Source organism: Bactrocera oleae, chromosome 3 (assembly GCF_042242935.1).
Source record: "Bactrocera oleae isolate idBacOlea1 chromosome 3, idBacOlea1, whole genome shotgun sequence".
Classification (NCBI taxonomy): Eukaryota; Metazoa; Arthropoda; class Insecta; order Diptera; family Tephritidae; genus Bactrocera; species Bactrocera oleae.
In genome coordinates, this window is record NC_091537.1 from 84,282,195 (window position 1) to 84,307,537 (window position 25,343).

The following is a 25,343-nucleotide window of genomic DNA, read 5'->3' on the forward strand; positions in this document are numbered from 1 at the left end:
GGAATTTCATATCTATGAATATGATTGCATATAAACGTATAAAAATATAAGCTAACATGCGGCTGTAATATCAATGCAAACTTCTGAGCATAATTTTCATACAATGCTCAGCTCTGTTCACTCGCCACTGTTAAAATTTCTCCTTCCGAGCCGACTGTGGTGAAACACGCTCATCGCATTTTGTTAGGTTTTGACAATTCACACGCTGGTCCGTAGTTGGACCTTCTCTGTATTTTACGTTCTCTGGTTTGGAAAGCCATTTAAAATCACAAAAGTTATTTACACATAGATTGAATTCGAAAACTAAGGCGAATTCATACTCGCCTTAATATTTCATAACCAAAATTGAATCTGTATAATTTGTTACACATAACGCAAAATGCATTATTAAACTGCAAATTCAAATATTATACTTACGAACAATAGCATTGAAATGCTACTTCTGTTAAGTTAATAAAATTTAATTGTTTTGTAATGAAAATATATAATATTATTTACTGTGTTATCGCTTACATTTTCTTATTATTAGCAAACATTATAACGCTTAAAATTATCAGTCCGATAAATAGTAACAAAATGTATTTTTATGCTAATTATGTACATTAATGTGTATCATTATTTTTTTTATTAAAATACACTAGGCTTTAGTTTTTATTTATTAGATATTCTTTTAGATTTTAGATTTTTTTCAGAGGCTGCACCAGTATATATATCCGCTAACATACATATGTACTGTTAAAAGCGCAAACAATACTGAGTAAGCTATAGCGGTAGTGTTTTAGGTAGTGTTAGACTTAGGTAGAGTCGACTTAAAAAAATTTTTCTTTTGCTATACCCAACTATGTGGCTGATCGCACACGAGCTGACCTAACGGTTGTGATGCGGAAATTCTACTATAACAACTGCGATTCAATAAAGTATTGTTGTTGTGACGTTTACTGAAGCTCGGTGCTCGAATTCGATAGAGTGAAATATTCTTGCCAGCGAAAAACTGATACCGCAATTGTTTTCGGCAGAATCCACATTTAAAGCTGTGAGTGTGTGAGAGTTGTCGGATGATGATATTGATATCTTCTTAGTTGTTATTGTTTCCATTCTCTGGTAGAATACCAAATTTTGCACTTCGTTCTTGTAGTGTTTCCAAAGTTTCAGATTGTAATGCGATTAACTTATTTAAACTATCTAATTTAATTGTATCCTGAGTGTAACTTTACTAAACTTTTAGTGCGACTTGATATTATAAAATTTTAACAACTCCGTTTACTGAACATGTGTCCTTTCAGTGGCATAGGTAAATAACCCATAACACAAAATACGCCCTCGTCTTTGACATATTGCTCCAGCTCGCTCTTTGCTATAAGGCGGAAAAAATTAAAAAATAATAGATTTATATAAAAATTGAATAGTAAATAAAAAAAGAAAAATTTATTACATTGTTAATATAATTCAGCTGAACTGAGTGATAATAAAAAATCAGCTGTTCTCAACACAGTCTTCAAAAAGAAGGTTTCTTCTGCAATTTTTGCACTCAGCCTGTTCTAACAGAGCCAGTTAGCAATCTAAGGTAAGGTTAATTAAATACATGACTTCATGAGCTAAGAGTTTTCGATATTCAATCACATGCAGAGAGGTAACGATTTTCAGAGTTTCATCAGGTTCGACAAAATTGTTCCATGAACCTCACAATATTCATACCCATACACTGGCGCATGGTGGTAAAATGGACTCTCTAGAATTAACTTCAACTCTTATCAGAGAAAGAGATTCTAGATAACACAAAAGCCGAGCAAGTAGTCATAAAATACCCACTCGCACTTTGAAACACAAACTATTTTGGCTTGGCTTCAGCTCCTCGGCAAGATTCAAGCAACAAAAACAAAAAATAGAACTGCTCATAAGAAGTTGGAACGGACTCGGATTGTTATCCGTCTTAGGGTTTATGGGATAAGACTACTAGAGCATATAGCTTTCATACAAACTGAACAATCGGAATAGAGTGCTTGTATGGAAATCTCTCTTATTTGACGAGATATCTTCACGAAATTAGGCACGAGTTAAAGTTTAAGGCAAAAGTTAACGTTTTTTCTTGTTTTTATTGAATTTTTTTCTAAATTTTACTATTGTATCTTTTTGCATCATTTTAATGTGTCTGTGTATGTGCGCTTGTGTTTGCATTAGCTTCGTATAAAATAATCTATCGCCAGTTAATTTTATTTTGCATTTACTTTTGTTATTATTGTTTATTTGCCTTCATTCAATTCATCAATTCAATTTCACTCATTCAATGCATTTAAATATTTATTTTATAGATTATTAAGCAGTAATTGGCTTGCCGGCAAATTGTGCCCTTCAATTGCACGGTTTTCGGTTTGCACAGTAGCTACCTGTGTATGTGTGCGTGGCTCTGTTTTCAATTACTTTTTTCGCTTTATGAATTCATATATATTTCTTTGATTACCGTTATTATTATTATTATTATTATTATTATTATTATTATATTTACTCCACCTCAGTTTTACATTAATAGCTGATAATCCGTTGAATATTCGCATATACATATTTGCCTTCGCTTAAGTTGTTTGAGCGCCTCGGTTGTTTGTGTAAGTAATTTGTGCTGTTGTAGTAGTGCTTTAGCTTCGCTTTTGCATCATAGCTTTAACTTTTACACTTTTGCTTTGCCTTGCAATGGTTGTTGTTGTTGCTAATTATATTTTGCATCGAATTTGCAGGACTTGCAGCATTTTTCTGTAGTAGTGTAGGGTGTAATCTGCACAAATCCATCGAGCGTTCATTGCGGCCATAGCGTGAAGTGTCTTTGCATTGAATAAAAGCTGAAACGATAAAAGAAAAGATGTTATTTTATTGAAAACGAAATAATTCAAGAAATATATATTTTCAGTTAGTACAGAGAAGTAAGCTTCAGTTATAGAAGCATGACACATAAACTCGTTTAAACTAGTTTGACGTTAAGTGGTAGTACAAATTGAGCATTTTGGACTAATTGTTCTTCGACATTTTAATAATTGTTTTAACAGCTTGGTGAGTTTGACAGTCCAATTTTTGATGACCCGGTGCAGTCAAACTTTTCTCTATAAATCCAGTTCTTTTTATTTTTTATGAAGGGCTGAAAGCAATATATGGGATTACAGAAAATATCGTTTGGCATAAGTTTTGGGCTTTCATAGTCAGGTGTACCCTTTGGTAACAACATACGAGTAAATATTTGTTGAATCGAATATGCAGGCGTCCATCGAGATCTTAAGTCAAAAGGCAGTTTCCACAAAGGAATTTAAAAAGTGTCTGGTTTCGCTTTCAGCAGCTTATAAATAATGCCTTGTTGAATTTATTTGAGTTGTAGGAACTAATATGACCCTGGTAACTGCTGCGAAGAAGTAGGTTGAACATTTTAGAAGTGACAAGATAGGGCTCAAAGTCCACAAATTGATGTCAGATTAATACGTTTTTTTTAACTCTTGTTTAAGTAGATTGATCTCAGGCTTTCCCTGAGTAATAATGTCTATGAAGCCTTTTGATTACTCACAATTTTATAACAAGCTTTTCAAGTTAAGAAATTAAAAGGCTTAGTTTCGGCCTGACTTCTAATTAAATGCACTCTGAATATTTTGATAACGAATCAATTGATATAAGTCTGAGCATAAAAAAAATAACTAAAAATAATTTCATACACCACCGCAAAAACACTAATCTGCATTATTTAGTAAAATTGATAAAAAATTATTTGCTCACATTTTGCAAAGCATGGTTGACTCTTGCACATTTTCATGACTGCTGGACGCGACTAATGGCAACAAGCATTGCCGCTGGTCGGCGCGTGCCATACCAAACACACTAAAAAATACGGTATTTAATTCCTTGATGACCGCATTGCACTGCAAGAGAGAGAGAGAGAGAGAGAGAGAAAAAAACATAAGTAAATAATATTGCATAAAAATGAAATAATGAATTGCATAAAAAACGGCAGTGCCTACACGTACCATGGCTCCACACGCTAAACTCCCTTGCATCGCGCACTATCGCACTCTTGCCGACTAATAGGATGCTGTGACACACTGCAGGCGTCTGTCGTCTCACGTAATTAATTTAATCTCACGCTTTTTTATGGCCGTATTGTGTACAAAGCAACGCGAACGTTTACACAAAGTCCACTCGCCAGCCTCCCATCGGGCACACCCCTCCTGGCCGCACATTTCAAACGTGTCAGGAACGCTTAGTCCATAGTCCACACAGAACGCATTGTCGACCGTTTCGAAGTCCGCTTCCACGTGTGACTCCAGCGCCTTGTGTGTGGGTGTATGGTATCGCAAACGCAGGCAAGCTATTGAGCGAGCTGTGACATGAAAAAATGATTGAGGAAAATATTATGAAATAAAATACTTATGTAAATAAAATCTGTGTGTATGCAAAATGTTTCATAAAGCTAATGGACGGTTAAATTTCAAAATAAACAGTATGTTGGTTACTCATACGCCATGTCGCTTGGTTTGTATGCAGTTGTATGTAAAATGAAAAATACGAATATGTTGACAATGTGCATGAGCGATGCAATGGTTGCAACTCAGTTGAACATGAATAATTTGAGGCACACTTTACTGTGCAAATTTTGAAATAACTGGGGGTTTTCGGGAAAAAATTTCAAAAAATATTTCCAACTCTAGTGATCCTTAGACCAATATTGTGAAAATTTGATTTTCTTATCAATTTTAATTAATTAAAATTTTGAACAGCTGGCAAGCTTCCCAAATGAAGTTTGCGTTTTGTTTCTTGCCTTATAATTTTTAATTTGCCTAATTTATTTTACACAGCTGGCAACTCTTGTATAAATATTTTGAATCCTTAAGCCTCTTAGAACTTTTTATAATTATTTTGTCAACATTCAATTGTGTTCGTAAGCCTATTGAATTAAATTTTTTAACAGGTGGCAAGCTTATTCTAAAAATCTTGTAATCTTGTAATATTTCTCAAAACTTTACATTTATTTTGTATTTATTAGCACATATATTTTTGACTCACAAATTTGATTCTACTCACTTTTTTACACAGCCGGCAACTCTTTTTTCTTATACTTCTTGAATATTGTAAAAGGCTGTGAACTTCATTTTATTGCTTTGTTATTTAAATTTTTAAAACAGGTAACAGTCTTTTAATTTTTGACCATCTGACCAAAAACAATAGCACAACAAACAGCGCTTTAACAAAACTATTACTAGTACAAATCGTGCAACACTTACACGTAAACCAGCTGCATTAACGCACTTTTCCGAACATGCTGACCAGTCGCCGATGCGCCATTCGTACGTGAAATGATTACTAGTGGCCCCCGTGACTAACTTCGGCACGCCCTGCTTCTGCCATCTAGCGTGCGGTGAATGTGGTGAGTCGAATTCAAGTGTTGCGCCAACAGCTTTGCCAATTGTTGGCTGCATTGTTGTTGTACTATAAATGGCGCTTATATGGTATGTTGCTTCCTGTTCATGCCATTCATCGCCATCAGTGTTGATGTTCCTGCTGGTTTTGCCGTCATTCTTGCCTTTTATAGCTGCAAGAAATGACGTAGCAAATGCATCGGACATTGCAAGGGTCAGCAGATCTCCAGTGTCGGTTTGTGGTCGCATCGGCTCGTTCTGTTCGAAATTTTCTATATCTATGTCGCATTGTAGACCCTTGTCGAACAGCATGTGATGTCCTTTCCAATTGCCAAAATTCTGAAAATGCCATAAATGCTGCCAGTGCGAATGTGAGAGAGAGAAAAAAATGAAATAGCAAATCAGATTAGCAAAGTAAGCAGCTTAAAATGTGCATGATTCTGTTCTTCTTTATTTTTGTTATTTGGTGGCAAGGAAAACAGCCTATATCCAAAAAAGCGGCAAAATCTCCAGAAGCTGAGCTAGGTACTGACACAGCTGTCATGCTTTAAAGTGCACGTGAGGCCTGCAACACTGTCTAAGCAGCAAGAAATTCATGCATATATATGGAGTTGTATGTATTTGAGAGTGTGTGTGTGTTTGTGTGGGTGTATAATCACAGCATGGAATTGTCTACAAGCACAAAATAGCCGAGCCCTATCCAACAACTTTTCATTCCCAAAATGTCTTTATATAAGAGTGCATGTGCTTGCGATGGATATAAAGCTTCTATGCTAGATTGTGGTCGCCTGCATTGTAGGCGTTTAGTTGACACAACAGCCGCATTGGCCCACTTTGTTTTCTTACAATCACTCCTTCGTTCTATTTACGCCATTATGTGGCTACTTCGAGACCTTATCTTGTAACACTTCAACTTTATCTATGTAGGTGTGTATGTGTATACATACTTTGTTCATGAAGTATCAAAAGTATCATGTATGTTACTAATCGCCATCACTTTTTCACTATACAACTTTTTGTGACTTTTCTCGACCCTCGCACTTTAGAACTCAACTAATGTATCACACAATCCTCTCTACACTAATTTTCGAAATTTATCAGCTATAAAATGACCTCGAAAAGTTGTTAGGTAATTTTTGGGCATTGTCCAACTTTGACCATCGCTTCAAATGTAAGTACCCAGTAGGACAGCTATATTAACATTTATAATTTAAAGCGAATTTTATAAGTTCAGTAAGAATCGCTTAAACTATTTTTATTTTAGTAATGAAAGCTCAAGAATTTATATTTGGCTATAAAGATCTTTTCATAAAAGTTTTCAAATCTATGACAGCATAAACTAATCGCGGCACCTTACCAAAAAAAGTTAAACGTATAATATATTTATTAAGCAATATTATGATCACTATCCCTTATATGGCCCGTTTTAGAACTCCTACCAAATTAAAGTTCAGTCGGCCAAGATTCCAATATATTCGTGAGTCAACCACTGACCAGTTGAAAATGCTTACATGCATATATATACATATAGCTCATTTCATTTCTAATTTATGTGTCGTGACATTACAGTGACACTACCAATACAAGACTAGCTGATTTCCCAAATGCACGAGACATACCGACAGCCACATTGTATGTCTGAATTTGCTGAATATGAAAAGGACCAAAAGCATTACGAAAGTTGACAAAACCATGTAAATTGCTCGAATTCAAAGCTGTTGCCACCTGGCTGTGGTTGTATTGTGAAGCAATTATGTATTCGTGGAGCTCGCGCGGGCTAACAGGGAATCGATATGTAGACAAACAGACACTTTTTCAATTTACAAATACTAGGGAAAGCGATTTCAACTGATCACACAAACATTCCCGCAAGAGAGCGAGTCAGTGAGTAAAAGGGATCAAACTTGTTAATATTGACTCCTTTTCTAAGATAAAATTTTTTTTTGCTTAGCCTGAGGGTAAAATTTGTAGATTATAAAAAAAGAAAATTTTTGAAAAAAAATGTTTTTTTTTAACAAGGGACCACTCACTTTTAAGGTAAATTTCGATTAAAAAGTTTTTTCCAAAAATTTTCGTTTTTTATAATTTAAAATTTTTTTTTCGCTCCACCCTACTATACATTGTCCCTAGTTTACAACAATACTACAAATATATAATCAGCAATCCACGTTTTGAAATGAGTAATTCATAATAAAATCGCTAGGTATAATGCGAGTAAATAATATACCGACAATGTTGCAGACACGCCTAAGCTTATAACAAATAAAAACTTGCGAAAATCTCATTTGAATAATAATTTAGATTTAGGTATGTATATATACAGTTTAATAATAAATTCGATGATTTTAATTACTTGAACTAAATATGCACAGAAATCTAAGCCACTGGGCTGCTGGGATGCCACAAATCGCATACGTAGACTGACAATTGCGTACTAAAAATGCTACTACGAATATTAACCTCCTTCTTATTCCTAATACTTTATAGTTTCCAGTTCAGAGCTTGAAGAAGTGCGATTACAAATGCTTTCTGAGGATCTCGAAAATTAGTATGTAGTAATGCAGTCAAATATTCGCTGAAATTTTGATAACACTGTTGATACTTGAGGTTTGATTTTCATGTCCGAAATATGCTAACAGAAATAAAGTTAAGTTTGTTTCGACTGGGTTTTGAAACTACGACCCACGGAGCAAGTAAGTGAAAAACTGAAAAAGCGAAATACCTCCTCTCCTGCACTATTTCCTACGCATAACCAATATTTACTTCAAAAATTCTGCTTTTTTAAAATATTATACTATAATACATACTACATATAAATTAATTAGTGTTGGAAATTTAATTGTGCAACTTTGCCAATTATGCAAAATTAAATTGCACATGGCGTTGAGAAATATTACGCCGTTGTTGCTGTGTATGTTTGTTGGCTGATACAAATGACTAACCACTGTAATCTGCTTATACCATACACATATATGTATATATATACACACATACTTGTAAAGCTGCACTTACGTATACACACACACACACACATGAACATTATATCTTTATAATTTTGATTGCCTGCAACTGCATAGCTGCCAGTGCCTTCCAAGCGTTTTGCATACGTCTGAAGCTGACGGTGATGCCGACGCTGCTTTAGTTGCTGCCATCGCTATCATTGCTGTTGTTGCTACTCGCATTTTGCGTATGCTGCAGCGCTACATTGTGCCATTTGAAAGTCGACAGATAAGCAGAACCACAGCTTACTACCACACTAAGTATGTAGTTAGCTCCGAATATAGCGTTTTCCACATAGTTAGTTGGCAGCCAAGCGAATCGCAATCAGACAGATGAAATTGCACACGTATGTGTAGGTATATCTGTATGCATTAGGGTGGAGCGAAATTTTTTATTTTTTTTTGCTTAGCCTGAGTGTCAAATTTGTAGATTAAAAAAAGAAAAATTTGGAAAAAAATTATTTTTATTTTCTAACTCACTTTTAAAGTAAAGTTTCGAGTTAAAATTTTTATTTCGTAAAAAATGTTTGATAAGTGTTCTAGAAGCTGTAGAGAGTCCTTTTTCACTCCAATTAAAAGTTATCAACTTTAAAAAATTGTGTGTGGTTATTATTGGAGTTTAAAAAAAAAGTCTTTAACGACAACATGCTTTCCTTAAGTGGTAAAATAAATTTTGAGTCAAAAACCGTCAAATTCAGCAATTTTTATTTAAATGTGAAGAGTTTAAACCAAAAAATATTTTTACTCGAAATTTACTTTAAAAGTGAGATGTTAAAAAAAAGTTTTGTTTGTTTTCCAAATATTTTCTTTGTTTCTATAATCTACAAATTTGACCCTCAGGCTAAGCAAAAAATACATTTTTTTTTCGCTCCACCCTAGTATGCATATGGAGTATGTTATTTTTCATGTAAGAGATACATATATGTATGTATGTGTGAATTTGTATTTACTAAATGGTGATTTCGCACTGCTTTGCGTTTGTCATTTGACGCTTTTCACTTTAATTTGTTCGATAAGCGCTATTCCACGGTGGACATTTAACAGTTTGTGTGACTTATTTTTGTATAAATTTAAGTTGATTATTATAAAAAATTATGATTTATGGTATTTATGCAAAAGATGTTTAGATAATTTCATAAATATCTGGAAAAGACTACCTAATGATAAATTACATTATAAAGCAAAAACGATTTTTTGTCTGGGTACTGGACCAAAGCAGTTTCTTTTCGAGATATTGAGTCATAAGTAAAAAACAAACCACTTTCTGCATTTTTCAAAGTTATCCAGCTAATGTTTGAAATATAGTTTTTCGAAAAACGTAATTATTCATTATATTAAGTATATAAGAAAAAATTTTAAAAATAGAAAGAATCCATTTATAGTTGTGCCGCCAAACAATGAAGAAAATATTTATATATTGTATAGTTATGTTAACTGACACACACATATATTAACAGATATAGTATTTGAAGTATCTGCAATTGTAAGATCATATTTATTTATACTTGTCAAAAAATTATCTGGTGGCATTACCAAAAAAATTGGAAATGACAACTACAATTTTAGGAGTTCTAATTATACTTTTTTCTAAATAAATTTGGTACTAATTTTGCATGATAGGAATTTTACATATTTTATGCACTAATTTCTAAAAAAATCACCAAAAAGGCATAAATGTCCATGGTTTGCAAGCATGGATGCACAATGTACCACTTGGAGCACACTGCGTATGAGTAACATTTATTGGGATTGCCTACACTAGTGGTAAGAAGGCTCTAGGAAACTTAGTAGCACAAGTCTGTGCACGCAAAAGTCTTCACTCTCTCAGCCAATTTAAAATTAATTAAAAGTGATAGCGAGTAGTCGGCAACGCTGCAACAACAAATACAATAACACTTATGCATTTTCCAATTTTTTTCGTTTTGACAGAAATTCACAATGACAGCTGCTCAGCAAGCGAGCGGGCCACCAAGCAAGCAAGGACAACAACACACATATTCAAACATAACTGTGCAATGAATATTCGCCAGCACTAACTTTGGCTGCAGTTGGTAATTCTGGTCTGCTGCTGCTACTGTATATATGGATACACTGTGCGCTCTTCGCCAACGCTATCAAAGTCGTACATTTGGAAGTTAATAAAATAATTGAATTGACTTGTGGTTGCGCGCATATTGACGTCGCTGATGCTGCGTCAGCACAATGGCAACAACAGCGTTAATGTCTGCAGTCAGAAGTGTTTTGAGTATGCAAAATATGGTATATGGGTTTATAATATTTTAAATATTTGTGGTAAAATAATTTGCAAAGACAGACTCTAAGTAATATTAATGTATCTTAAAAGAGTTTAAATATAATATAATATAAGTCAAGGGATTTGTTTTTGAAATACTAGTCGACTAAGACTTGAGAATCATGGCAAGTAAATGCTAGTTTCTTATTATGTCAACTTAGCACTTCCTTTTTTTGTAGTTATCTATGGTGATTGTCTTCGTCAACACACGTTGTAAAATTAAAAAACAAAGTTGTTTAACTAAATTCTAATGATTTAAAGAATAGTCGTTTTAGAAAGATTTAACAATTGGTTTAAAATATTTGGAAATTTAATTTCTTTCAAGTAATATTTCATAAAATAAAATATAATTTTTAAGTAAAAAATCGCAGAAAATATCGAAAAGTTAAGCTTTTGTGATTAAACACACTTTTAATGTGATCAGCTCTTTCACTTGCTCCCAGAGTTAGTTGTTATCTTCAAAAATTTCTGTAAACCATACTACGCATAAATTATAACTGTTTTAAGGCAATAACGCTTCCAACATTCATACCTACACTCTTTCATGCACATACAATATATCCACAAAACGCTTGGCCGCAAACCCTTATATGTGGCAGCACTTATAGTTGCCACGGTGACCACTGCTGCGCAGCTGCATACACATTCATACATTCCATTCACATTCTCCATTCACATTCATACATTTGCATCGCTCGTGGCATTCAGAAAATACAGACTACTGGTTGCGAATGAATGAAAATTATTAATCAATTGTCGCGGTCGCATGGCAGATAGCGATGTGCTCATACGAATATAAGCCGCACTTGTACACATTCCCCGACCGCGATATGATGTAGCATACATGCAAACGCATAATATCTTCTTATACATGTAGGTATATATTATATAAACTTTGTGATATTTACAATTATAGCGGAATGTTTATAGGCATGCCAAATCGCTTTTTATGCGACTTATGCCATGCATCTATTTATGTTCACATCCGTTTCCTGTTGTGTCGCTTAAGGCATGCCTGAATGGTTTTTGGCCACCAATTGGCATATGTTTTCGCACACAAATTCATGGAGATATAGTAGGAAATAAATGTTGGCATAAATAAAACGTATGCAATTTTGGCATATAATATTATATTTTACATGCGGCTAAAATTGAGGGCACAAAGCCCCAGTAATTGATTTATTGAAATTTCATTGAAAAAACTTTTTTTACTTTTGCTTACAAACTTTAAATGTGCCCAAAAATATTTTTAATAATTAATTGTTTTAAATAGTAATTGTTTAAAATTTTATTTAAAATTATGGTTTGTTATGAAATATATTTCGTTTTCTAAAAATTTTAAATATTAAAGTTGAATAATTAATGAATTGCAAGACATAGGCAGGAACTAATTATTAATGAAATCTTTTACTCGGTAAATAATTTTTAAAAAAAATCGCGTTGAAATCAATTTATCTTTGGCAACCAGGTGTAAACGTACCGCAATCCTAAAAGTACACATTATGGAATTTCTTTCAATAAAGTTTTTAGGTATCACGTCTATTTAAGTATTGGTGTTTACCCTCGTGCTAATCTCGAACTTTCGAACACTTGACGATGGTTGAATAGCAGCGCTAACGCAGCAAAAGCACACGGTTATGCATCCATAATAAACTTTGGCCAGAAAATAAAGAGATATTGGTGGCTCACTTATATAAGTAATTCAATAAAATAAGTAACATATGCTTCCCTGACCTAAAGCTTATGTCAAAACTTCTCAAATTTTCATAGCGAACTCGTTCAGAGACAATCCCTAAATATGTATTATGCAGGTTAGGTGGAAGGTGTGGTGGAAGAGTAAAAAAAGTAGGGCAATTGCAATATCAGAGCAGAAGATGTAGTGAAAGGGTAAGGTGGAAGGGATTGGCAATTGCAATATCGATCTTTTTAATCGATCGTTTTAAAGAGCATTTTTTTCCGAAAGTTGGTAGTGATTGAATTTTATATCCCAATTATTAGTGAATTCAACACATGATTAGTATTAATAGAAAAAATAGACTCGCATGAATAAATAAAAGAAACAATAGCATGCGTTTATACCACTTTAACTGTTATGATAAGAGAGCAGATCTCAAATCTGGAGAGTAGAAAAAAGTAATTAATTGAGGTCAGCTATTAAGGGGGTATTCTAGTCTAGAGACTTGAGTTGTAGGTAATTTTTAAGTGTCGATAAAAAAGGCAGTTCATATTTTTACTAATGATTTTTGATCAGTTATTTGTTAATGTTACAAGAGTACAGAAAAATATTTAAAATTAAAGTTTAAAATTCAAAAAAATTTAAAAATTGGCACATGAGCACACCCATGAGTTCAACCCTTCTAGTCATCTGAAATAAAAATAAAAAAAATAAATAGATTATCAATCTGCAATGATGTCGCAATTGTTTGAACTAGCAATGAGTAAAAAACAATTGTTTTTTGACAAAATGGCGACTGTTTGAAAACAAAAAATTTTTTTTAACATATTTTTATTTTATCGTATTTTTTAAAAATAGTAAAAATCGAAATTTGGAAATGAGGCTAGTTCTTAAGTAAAGTCTTTTGTTCGATTAGACCCAGCCGCACCAGTTTGGAGGCCGGGTCAGTAAAACGTCTGTATCTTCGAAACTAATTTCAATTTTCAAAAATGCTCCCGTAGACATATTCTTAAATATTGTAGTTAAACATTCAAAATATGAAAAAAAAAATGATTTTTTCGAAATTTTACACAAGAATACCCCTTAAACCGAGTATTTCGGGATTGTTCTCGTATTAGCTGACATAAGTACTAGACGAAATTGCAGTTTTGTTTTATTTGCAATTATAACTATCTAACTTGGCTAGAATAAGTAATTATAACATATAAATTGACACACAAACTTCGTTACAGAGATTCCAAATTTCCAATCCATATAAGTATGAGTGTATAGTCATTGCTATATATATTAAAAACCATGTTGCGTTTACAGTGAATTAATCTAATTTTTTGGGACATGAATATTTCATCGTTTTAATAATATGCTACTAGCATAGAATGGAATTATCAGCTGTAGGAGTGGAAAATAAATAAATACATAAATAAGCAATTAAACAATTGGCAAACTGTACTTAACAAACAAATGCATGCAAAATCAAATCAAGTGCAACTATTTCGCAAATTCATTCTAAATAATGTAATAAACAATTCAACTGGCAGAAAATAACTACATAACTAGCTATGCATATATTTGCAAATATTTTTAACTAATGGTTGTGAGATTACACATATGCATATGCGTGCATGAAAGCAGGCTAAATGAAATTCTAATACACAAATATCGAATAGAACACATGTGTGAGTGCTTAAGTATGGCTGAATAATAGGATAGCTTATTTTCATGCCAAACACACTTACAAAGTGAGTGTACATGTGCAACTGACTTATTTGAAATATTTGTGTAATTTACTTTAGAGAGAAACGCTGCAAATAAGCTGACCACAGTTACTAATGTAGTTAGGGATTTCTAACAGTGTTATCTGTTTCTACAGATTGCGAATTGAGGACAATAGCACATTTGTATATATCTACATACACACACATATTCTCATACAATAGAATTATTGAAATACGTAGATGTATTTGCGTAGAAATAGATCTGGAAAGCTGGAATTCTATAAGTTCATAGTAAGTTGAACTTTGGCCGAAGTAGTTGGTATTGTAATAAAGCTTTACAGCTGCTTTAGCTAGTTTAGCGGTTAATGAGGTGCAACAATACAGTTCCGCAATTGACATTATTTCAGCTGATTTTATAGATTGGGTATAAGCTATATATATAATATCGAATTATGAATACTATACATGCATAAATTAATATAATTGTGCACATATGTAAGGATGTAAGTGTGTAAGCAATAGCAAATGCAATCAGCAATTATTACTAGCTTCGTTAGAGCTTTATTGCTTACTGTTTGTCTTGTCTGCGAAGCTCAACTCAGTTGATAAATGTGTAAAATTATGTTTTTGTTGCTATAGAATGAGTAGCAGCTGTCGTCATAAATAAAATCATTTTGCATGGTATTTAAATTGTGTATGTCACTGCTTGAATAACATGAGCGTCTTATGACCAATGCAGTTAATTTATGAATCCAAATATTTACAGTTTCTCTACATATAGTCTTGGATTCTGAGCCCTTTCAAAAAAAACGGTTTTCTCTGTACAAAGGCCAAGTTAAAATTAACTAACAAAATTGCTCATCCAGCACTAACTTTGGATATTTGTAAAACTTGCAATACTTAAAGTGGCATTTACCTACACAAAATACTATTTTGAGGTTCAAAAAAAAACGTTAGGAATTTTTAAAACCAATACACCATTTTGTAAAGGATAATCTATTATTCGGATCCAGATTCGTGAATACTCTGACCATAGGGGTCCTCACATTAAAGTATTTATTAGCAAAATTGTAACTATTACTATATCATACTGTTCTCGCATAAAATAACAACATGAACTATTACCAAATAAATCAACTTCATTGTCACGTGCTAAGACTCTCCTCTATTAAAACGCTCTGCTAAATCAATCACCCAAAGCTTTCTTTGCCAAACAAATAACACTTGCATAACATATGTGGTATATATATAGATATTCGCACTCTCTTTAAGCAATTAACTCGAGCTCATTCGGGCATGCATTTACTAACAATTGCATTTATTATTATGCGTTTCTTGATAACTATCCAAAACTAAATAGTTTACAACTGACAACTACTAATTAGATTTTAGGAATTTGTAACAGTAAATTAGTGCAGAAATTTAATTATTAACTTCACCTATAACTGCAAATAGCTTTTGTTTGCTTTTTTCTTAATATTTGTTGGCATTTACTAGGGATATTATTTTAATTGTATGCCTAATGATTTACTAAGCCACACAAAACATATTACATAATGCTATTATATGTACATGGGTTTATGTTATATTTAAAACAATTATTATGAATTATATGAGTATCAAACAAATAAATTAAAATCAATGCATTTGAATTCGCCTAGCAATCGACTTCCTAAATCAAAAAGAGAGTTTATTATTTCCGTTAAATCGAAAATATTTAAAACAAAACGATTTTCATAACGACATTACTTTGTTTTCTTAAATTTTAAACGTTGTGAATTTTTTAATGTCAAAAATAGTTATTCTATAAGTCTCCAATGGCAGTGAGTACAGTCTAAATTAATAAAGAGATTAAACGTAATCTAGTCACTTCAAACTTGTGGTCGGAACATGATATTAAATTAAGACCAGAGAGTTTCCGGAAATTGTTAATAAAACGAAAAATATTTAATCTTCATCAGTATTTATTTTGTCGCCTTCAAAATATGCTTCTTCTGAAGTGATACACACATGCCACCTTTTTTTACCAATCATCGAAATATGGAAACAAAAAAAAGTCGCATGGGGCATCTGGTGAATACGGTGGTTGATCGATGGTATTGAACGAGTTTTTGGTCTTAAAATCGTTAATTAAACCCTGTAGCAACATGTTGTACTTAAGACGAGAAAATTTCCGGAAATTTTTTTTTCGATATTAGCGGTTTGGTTCATCATGAATTCGTTCCAACGGAATATACGATCATTAAAGAGTATTATTTGAGCGTTTTGAGGCATTTGCGCGAAAATATCCGTCGTAAACGGCCGGAATTGTGGGCAAACAATTTCCGAACAAGTTCTGGTCTTAGTCTTAGTCTGGTATGTCTGAGATGCCCTTGAAATATTGTATAACCATATTATTGCTAAAGAGTTGAACTGGGGAATAAATTACAAACCATCAGTAAATTGGAAAATACATCGATGATGGATTTTTTTGAGAAGTTATCGATAATAATTTTAGGAATTTTAACTCACGATACTCACAAAAACTAGTTTGCAATTGGATATAAATATAACAAATAATAAATAAAAATGTACTGAATTCATTTCAAAATTTCATTTAGTATGTATGCATTTATGCGATTTCATTATAACAGATTGCTTCGTGAAATGTGCTTCATGTGTGGTATGTATGAATTCTATGAATAGAGAGCATTTCTAAAATATTGACAACAAATACTTGGAATAAAAGCGTGAAAATATACACTATGTATACTATACAGAGATATAACTACATAGAAGTAATATGTATTCCCATATATACATAAAATCGTATAACGACATTGTCATAAGTCCGTTAAATGCAATTGACATTTGCATATCGCGTATTTTCGGTAACTGTTCTATGAATTATATGTATGAAATAATTCTTCATTGTCCCCTGCCGCTAAGGGAGCTAATCTATTTCCATTTTGTACTAAATTTTCTTCGCACTATTTAATGTGTGTTTCTGATAAAGTGCGACCAATAAGACCGCAGATAACACATTAATGCACACATCCACTTATACCTATAGTAACGAGTACCTGTTTATATACACACACATACACATGGATATACGTTGCAACAGTTTACGCTGTTGGTTGTGGCAAACCGCTTGCCATATTGACAATGTCAGTAAAAATATGTGTAAATCGCGGCTAAAGTTGCATTTTATTTGCTTTCGTTGGCTTAAACAAATAATGAAATATTTACGCATATATGTACATACATGAACTTATATCTATATATAAAAAATTTTGTAGCATTTAATTGCAAAAATGTATATAATTATAAATGTTGTTGTATAGTTGAGATTTATTACTTGATTGTGGAGTTATTTGAAGTCAGTGGACTTTAGCAAGAAACCAGATTCTCTTCAAGCTTTAGTAGTCAACATTGAACGTGCTATTCATGACATACGAATTGATTTAGCGCAAAAGATCTATCGAATTCCTTCCTGCACAAGAAGTCTTGAATGCAATTTGAATGATATTATATTCAGAACTTAATTGTATCGACTGTACTTCACATTAAATAAATAAAATACGTGCTGCACTCGGGGACTGCCGCGGTGAAGCTTTGCTTAGCCTTCTTTTATCAACTTATGCAATTATAATTATTTATTACATTTGTATTTAATTTTTTATACAATTTTTTTTTGATATTAATTAAATATCGATAAGAAAATACATTTTTTCTTGAATTGAATAAATGAGAATTATTTGTTTAAAATAATTTTATTATCTTACAATACATGTAGGTTATTCAGAAATTTTTATCATTGAAACTATCGGCTTATGGTAACTAAAATAAGAAGCATAAGTTTAAGACTTGATGTTCTCTAAATATCTGGAAAATACCGCGTCAATAATGGTCCCATAGTTTGTTGTGGATTCTTGTGGATCATTATTCATATCGAAAGAAAAGTTGTTGTTGAAATCGTCAGCCAAGATAAAAGCTATGCATTTGAATTTCCTTAACAATGAGAGGATGTTTTTTAAATCATATCACTCTTATTGGAAAATCCTGTATAATAGTAGGGAACAAATATTTGTTGTAATAAAATGTTGCAAATCTGTTAACTGGAATCGAATCGGGGCGAATAGGTTCCATAAGGAAAATACCATACAATAGTGAGGGTCTATGCACAATAAAAAACTTATCCTTGAATTATTAATAACAATTTGGTGGTCTGGATTTTGTGTCGATTTGAATACAAAAGAACTTTATGGCGGACATTAAAAAAAATGGAACAGACATTTTTTTGGTTAAAAAGTACAAAATTTAACTTTCGCTTTCGCAAAAATTAACGGTCGCTTAAAATTCACATTTAATTTATATATCTACAAAAATTGCATGTTGTCATAAATTTCGAGTTGCACTTTACAAATATAAATTAAATTTATACAAACATGGATAAATAATCTGAATATGAGCACACCAGTGGCAGATTAGCTGTACTTGAAATGTATGTATGTATATCACATAAAGCGCTGCAGTCATTATAAGCTAAATTACTGTATGACTATACTGTATGACATATATGAACATACGTAGCAAGATGATATAAGTGGTATAAATTCGTTGAAAAACGGAGATGTAATCATGCACATACACACATGCACCGGGAAACTTCAGCTTCATTTATGAAAACATAACTTGTCCATATCACGGTACGAACACAGTTACACACAAGCGTATTGATGTGCTGACATATTTGGTTGCTTGCTCGGATACGCGTAAGGTGGCATGCCATCGTTGGTTGAGCTTAGCACTAGAAAGTGAATATTTGATATACGTTTTTTGATAAGAGTGCTACTCAATCAACCATTTAGAATGTAGTTTTTCTAAACTGTCTGCAAGAAATGTATATTTGTATATACTGTGTAACCTGCTTATATACGCAATATACCTATGTATATGTATGTACAATATGTATCTACGATTTTCAAAAAATATTGCGAATTTTGTATTTCTTAAAAAAGTGTTTATTCATTCATGAATATCTAAAATAGATCCCCTTCAAAGTAATCACCCATACAGGTCCTATAGATATATATATACATAAGTTATTATACTCTCGCAACCTGTTGCTACAGAGTATAATAGTTTTGTTCACCTAACGGTTGTTTGTATCACCTAAAATTAATCGAGTTAGATATAGGGTTATATATATATAAATGATCAGGATGAAGAGACGAGTTGAAATCCGGGTGACTGTCTGTCCGTCCGTCCGTCTGTCCGTCCGTCCGTCCGTGCAAGCTCTAACTTGAGTAAAAATTGAGATATCTTTATGAAACTTGGTAGACATGTTTCATGGTACCGTGAGACGGTTGGTATTGCAGATGGGCGTAATCGGACCACTGCCACGCCCACAAAACGCCATTAATCAAAAACAAATAACTTGCCATAACTAAGCTCCGCAATAAGATACAAGACTGTTATTTGGTACACAGGATCACATTAGGGAGGGGCATCTGCAGTTAAATTTTTTTTTTTAAAGTGGGCGTGGTCCCGCCTCTAATAGGTTTAATGTGCATATCTCCTAAACCGCTAATGCTATAATAACAAAATTCACTGAAAGCAAATGTTTTTAGTACTTCTATTGACGGTGTGAAAATAGTTGAAATCGGGTGGCAACTCCGCCCACTCCCCATATAACGGTACTGTTAAAAACTACTAAAAGCGCGATAAATCAAGCACTAAACACGCCAGAGACATTAAATTTTATCTCTGAGATGGTATAAGATGACTTTATAGGAACCGCGTTCAAAATTAGACAGTGGGCGTGGCACAGCCCACTTTTAGGTGAAAACCCATATCTTGAGATCTGCTTAACCGATTTCAACCAAATTCGGTGCATAACGTTCTTTTCATGTTTCTATGTCATAGTGCGAAAATGGGCGAAATCGGATTACAACCACGCCTATTTTCCATATGACACCATTTTAAATACCACTTGATTCTTTCACTTTCCACTATGCAAATCAGGCAACAATGACTGTGTCGGGTTAAAACTTTGCGTGAATAATGCGATTAAAGTATGCCACCTTGTGGCCAAAAATTGTCTAAATCGAACCAAAACTGTTTAAGCCCCTAAGTACTAAATATGTGGACCCCAGTGCCTATAGTTGACCTTCTACCGAAAATATCAGTCAATCCACAAAGAAATCTCAAACGAGTATACCATTTGACTTTGCGAGAGTATAAAATGTTCGGTTACATCCGAACTTAGCCCTTCCTTACTTGTTTTTAATGATCTGATTGTGTACAATATAAGAATTCAAATATTGTAGTAGAAAAAAATTCTCATAAATAGACCTCAAACAAAATCATAGTATAGAATTGAGAAAATTTTTAAATGATGTCTATGAATATTTAATAAAATAAGTACTTAATGCTTAACAAGAAGCTTTTGGTGAACTTTGGATAGAAATATTTTACGGTTTGAAGGATATGACTGAAAATAATTAATTCTGAATCGTATGAAAGCAAACTAAGCGATTACATCGATTAAAAATATCGAAAATAAATAATAGATAATATTTTTTACCTATGCGTTATTTTTTTATCTAATTATAATTAAATAGTATAAAAGTATTGACCATTGCTTTTTACATATCTTGACCACCTTTCTGACAATTTGTGGCTACCATGCGAATAGAATTAGAAATTCGATTACAAAATACATCGATTAAAAAATATCGGAAATGGTTATTGTTTAATATCAAATAATATTTTTTTTAACAATTAAGTACTTTGTTATCAAAAAATAATTATTTACGTTTTTACTAATTATCGAAAATAGCATAAATGTAATCGATATTTATAGATTTGGAAATATTTAAAAATACATGCGGCTGCAAATTTTCATTCAAGTCCTCAATCGACATCGAAAAATATAATATAATTAATTAAACTATGTTGCTTTTGCCAACCACGCTTACTACAACACTATCAAAACGAAAATTCGGAGAAGAACATATAACAATAAACTTTTATGTATCCCGTATTGAAGCAGCTGCTATTTAAAATGTTTGCCTATTATTTAGTTAATCCAATGAGCCGTTGATACCGTATCAACTGCGCCCACACTTTAATGACGCTTTGCTACAAAATTTAATGTTTGAAATTTTTATGTTTTTGTTCACATTCATGAGCCACCAACATACACGCGTGTCCAACCCATTAGAAAATCGTACACAGCCGCTGCTATGGACCTTTTGACGGCGTTACAATTGCAGTTAACAACTGAATGTTAAAAATGGGGTTTTCACCGCAAAAAGCAATGTAATTGTCCACTCAAATTGCGATGGTGCTGTGTTGAGGCGAGCAATATTTTGTATGCGATCACTTTTATGCGTTAATTTGTGTATGTACTCCAGTGAGTCCACGAAAAGAAACATAGAAACTAGGATAATGCATAATTATGAGACCTACAAACTAGGATAATCGCTGTTACACCTACACAGTTGTGCGTGTGTGTGTGAGTTATTGTGCTGCACGTAAGCCTATTTGTGATTGTCGTGCTATAATTACATGTTTCGTGTAGATTGGCAATAGCAAACTGCTCGCGGTAGGCTTGCAAGGTCACGCGCTGCCACGTTGAATGAGATATTTGTTGGGTGCGTGTATTCACTGGAGATGCTTATGCTTTTATTATTTTTTTGCGTAAAACGCTTTGGTGGACAGAAACATTATGACAATAAAAATTGGCATCAGTTTATTAAAGAAATTGAGAAATAGTACGCGTTAGTGGCTTAATTTAGGGATTGGTGTTAAACACTTTAGCTGATTTTGACTAAATTTTAGAGATAAAGGGAAGAATTAAAAAAACATTGTGGTTGAATTTAGTACGTTTTTACTATCAGTAGTAATTTCTCCATTTCCTTAGCATTCAATGATTTCAGAATATTTTTCACATTCTTTTTACAAAATCGTTTATAAGTCCATACATTTTTAATACAAAATATATAAAAATATAATTTTCCACCTAGAATGGCCATATTTTTCTTCAAGGTAATAAACCACGTCTGGAGTAAAACACTCTGGAAAGAAAGCTACTCTGCGTAACAGTTTACCTTTCCTATGATATTTGGTTCTACATAACCAAAAAGAGCCCGGATTTTATCCGGCCAAGAACTATCAACTTAACGGCATTCGTTAAATTTTAAAGCACTTTGCTTATGAAATGATTACGATTAAGTGCTAAAGCTTACATTTTATGTTAACGGAAATATAATCTTTCTTTGAAAGCAAAAAATGATGAAAAACTAAAAAACACGTAAAGAATTTGTTATTTTAGAAGTTACATCGCTTTCGTTGAGCAAAAAACACATTATTTTAATCTTTTTTTTCATATAAAAAATAAAATATTTTATTCAAACTTTTTATTATTCTCAACATACATATTTGATAACAATTTTGTGAAATTTTCAAAGAAAAATATTCAAAGCCTGGTTATTACGACGGCATTTCCGGCAGTCCCTCGGAAAAAAGGTGCTTCCGCGTTGACAGCAGAACTTCGGACAGACCATCAGTAAAAGAAAAACGAAAAAACTAAGTATTATATTTGAACTAACTAGGTATTAGATGGAGAAAAAATAAATTAAGGGAAATTTGTATTTATAGCAGACGTTTTTACAAAAAATATGCAAATTTTGTTGAAAACTTCTGGACGTTTTTTGGTTTTTAAATAGTTTTAATTGAACAAAAAAAGTCCTTCGTTAAAGACCCTGTAAATTATAGCTCAAAGACCTGTTTAAAATTTCGTTAAAAACGGTTGAGTAATTCGCGAGAAATCTTGACAACCGACTATGAAAACATAGTTTTGAAAAAAACACGTTTATAGTTTTAAGTGATTATATAGCTGACTTCGAGCGTTCAACTTTTTAAAGCGGTTTCTCCAAAGCTATTACTGGTATCAACTTGAGAGTTTAGTATTATGTTATAGAGATATTATAGAATTAAATAAGACAATAAAAAAAAATCTTAAACAAATTTTTTTTAAGCCTTGAAACATTATGTAACTCCTTAATTTTCGAATCAAAATCAAGCAAAACCACAAAAATATTAGGACTAACACTCAAATTGTATACAAAAGTATGAAATTATATACGCAGCATACTGTAACAATGTCAGCAGAATATACACTTGAATATATACAAACTTGCAACAATACATGCAACAAAATTCAAATTCTTGCGCGCTATTTTCCGTGCACTATTGTGTGCTGTTTCGCGGTCTACATAAGGCCCTGCTTTGGTGGGAAACGACTTGGTTAATAACTGGCGCTAGCTTCGCCAATTAGCTTAGCATTCGACTTTGTATAATCGTGATTTGAACAAAAAACTGTCAACACGGCGTATACGCAACCACAGAAGAAGTATCCAATACGGATCACCATGTCGTATGAGTAACTTTATAAATTCGCTTGTAGTGTTTAGTTTCATATAAGGAACTAGCATAGCTTATGTTGACTAAATGTCATGCAGACATGTTGGTTAATGTAGTTGTCTGTATGTGTATTTGTGTATATTTGTCCTTGAGTATTGTTTTTAAATTTATTTATATGTATATATTTAACTAAGAATGGTGTTATGTAACCAACATACATCTGGCAGTTATATTGTTCTTCAAATAAATACACAAATATACGTATATTTATTATTGTTTAGAAAAACATTATGAAAATAAAAGTAGAGAGAGAAAAATAAAAAAGAAACGGAAAGCGTTAGAAAAATTGCTTATAATAGTGAACAACAGTTGTTGCTTTTCGTTTTATTCTTTTTTTCTCACAGTGTATTATTTATTATTTCCATGCTGTCTATTCATGCTCTGAACATTTCGCCGTGGTTGGTATTTACATCGTTTGTTGTTATTGTGGTGCAAAGCAAAATGTCAGCGAAATTTGCGCGCGCTCTCATAAATGCAACACTACCATTTAACCCAGCAATTGCAATGTATATTTGACATCGCTTTAGCATCGGTTGTTTGGAGGAAACCAGACGCCTGTGGCTACGCCAGTTAGTAAATGGCGTGCAAATATTATATTATCCTTTTTATTTTACCAATTCTGCTCAGATTTAGTTTTACACCTTTTTATAAAAATTTTTGCTGGTGCAACTTAAGTGAACAGGAAGTTAAACTAAACAATGGTGTATAATTTAGGCAAAAAAAGGGGCGATTTTTAAATAGAAAATATTTCACCTGAAAATTTCCTGCAAATGAAAGTTATAAATATGTTCCAAAAAAAAAAAGGGAGCATAGCGCGTAGAAAGAGAAAATCTTAGATTCATGAAGAAGGCTGTTATATTTGAAAAGCCCTTTAAAAATGAAAAAATTTCTATGCGATAAATTTCGTACTCCTATTTCTGCATACGATCATTCTAAACCAGATTTGCCATAATACTAATATATTAAAAAAAAAAAAACAAGAAAAAACGTTAACTTCGGTTGCGCCGAAGCTATAATACCCTTCACAAATACAAAGGCTCCTTACAAGAACTTAATGACGATCGTTCAGTTTGTATGACAGCTATATTATATCGTGATCTGATTTAAACAATTTCTTCGGAGAAAACATGAGTTGTTGTTTGTATTCTCTATTATGTTGTTATTGTTTTTATTAATTTCTTTTTATGGCTTTTATCATCTGCGCGTGCAGCACTGTAAAAGTTGTTAGCATATATGAATTTATGCAGCGTTTTCTTTTTTTAGCGGCTTTGGCATCTCTCTTTTCAGCTTTCGAGTGTTTTTAAGTTGCTCTTCGTTTCAAAATTAGTGCTTTTGTTGTTTTCTGTTATAGTAACCGTTGCCTTTTTGTATGTTGGCGACAGTTTTATTACCTTCTAGATGACATTTACTGTTTTGCATTGCGTTCTGCTAAGTGTAAAATGAATATTGGTTGTTTTAGTTGTTGGTGGTGTTTCTCATATACATTTTATTGGTGGTAAATATAAAATATATGTGAATCGATGGTTTTATATGGAAATGTCTCAACAAGATTTGGTTACTCATACGCCGCGCACAACTTAAATGTTTTTCTGATAGGCGTGTATTTTATTTAAATATATACATATGTGAGTTTTCAGTTGGGTTATATTTTGTAATTGACAGTCGATCGGAATATCACACTTAGACGACTTTGCTATTTACTCACCTTAAATCCTAGTTTCAAACATGATTTTCGACAGTTATAAGTGTTCTGATAAAATAAATAATTTCCCATCTCAAGTCAGCGGTGAACACTAAAGACTG

The 25,343-nt window shown here is 32.6% G+C and overlaps 1 protein-coding gene across 1 annotated transcript; it reads right to left on the reverse strand.

The window, feature by feature from the left end:
• Window positions 1-507: 507 nt before the first annotated feature.
• Window positions 508-25,339, reverse strand: LOC106627097 (uncharacterized). The gene is made up of 6 exons (XM_070107082.1): window positions 25,246-25,339; window positions 5,250-5,741; window positions 3,996-4,348; window positions 3,748-3,890; window positions 2,509-2,831; window positions 508-1,354 (listed from the first exon to the last, which is right to left on the reverse strand). Exons 1-3 carry the CDS (start codon window positions 25,312-25,314, stop codon window positions 4,337-4,339), a joined length of 573 nt encoding a protein of 190 aa, XP_069963183.1. The 5' UTR covers window positions 25,315-25,339; the 3' UTR covers window positions 508-1,354; window positions 2,509-2,831; window positions 3,748-3,890; window positions 3,996-4,336.
• Window positions 25,340-25,343: the final 4 nt, after the last annotated feature.

Coding starts and splice junctions, on each gene's coding strand:
- LOC106627097 (XM_070107082.1), bottom strand. CDS start 25,314: ATGGGAAATTATTTATTTTATCAGAACACTTATAACTGTCGAAAATCA. Junction 5,742..25,245: donor GTTTGAAACTAGGATTTAAG/GTGAGTAAATAG, acceptor TCGCACTGGCAG/CATTTATGGCATTTTCAGAA.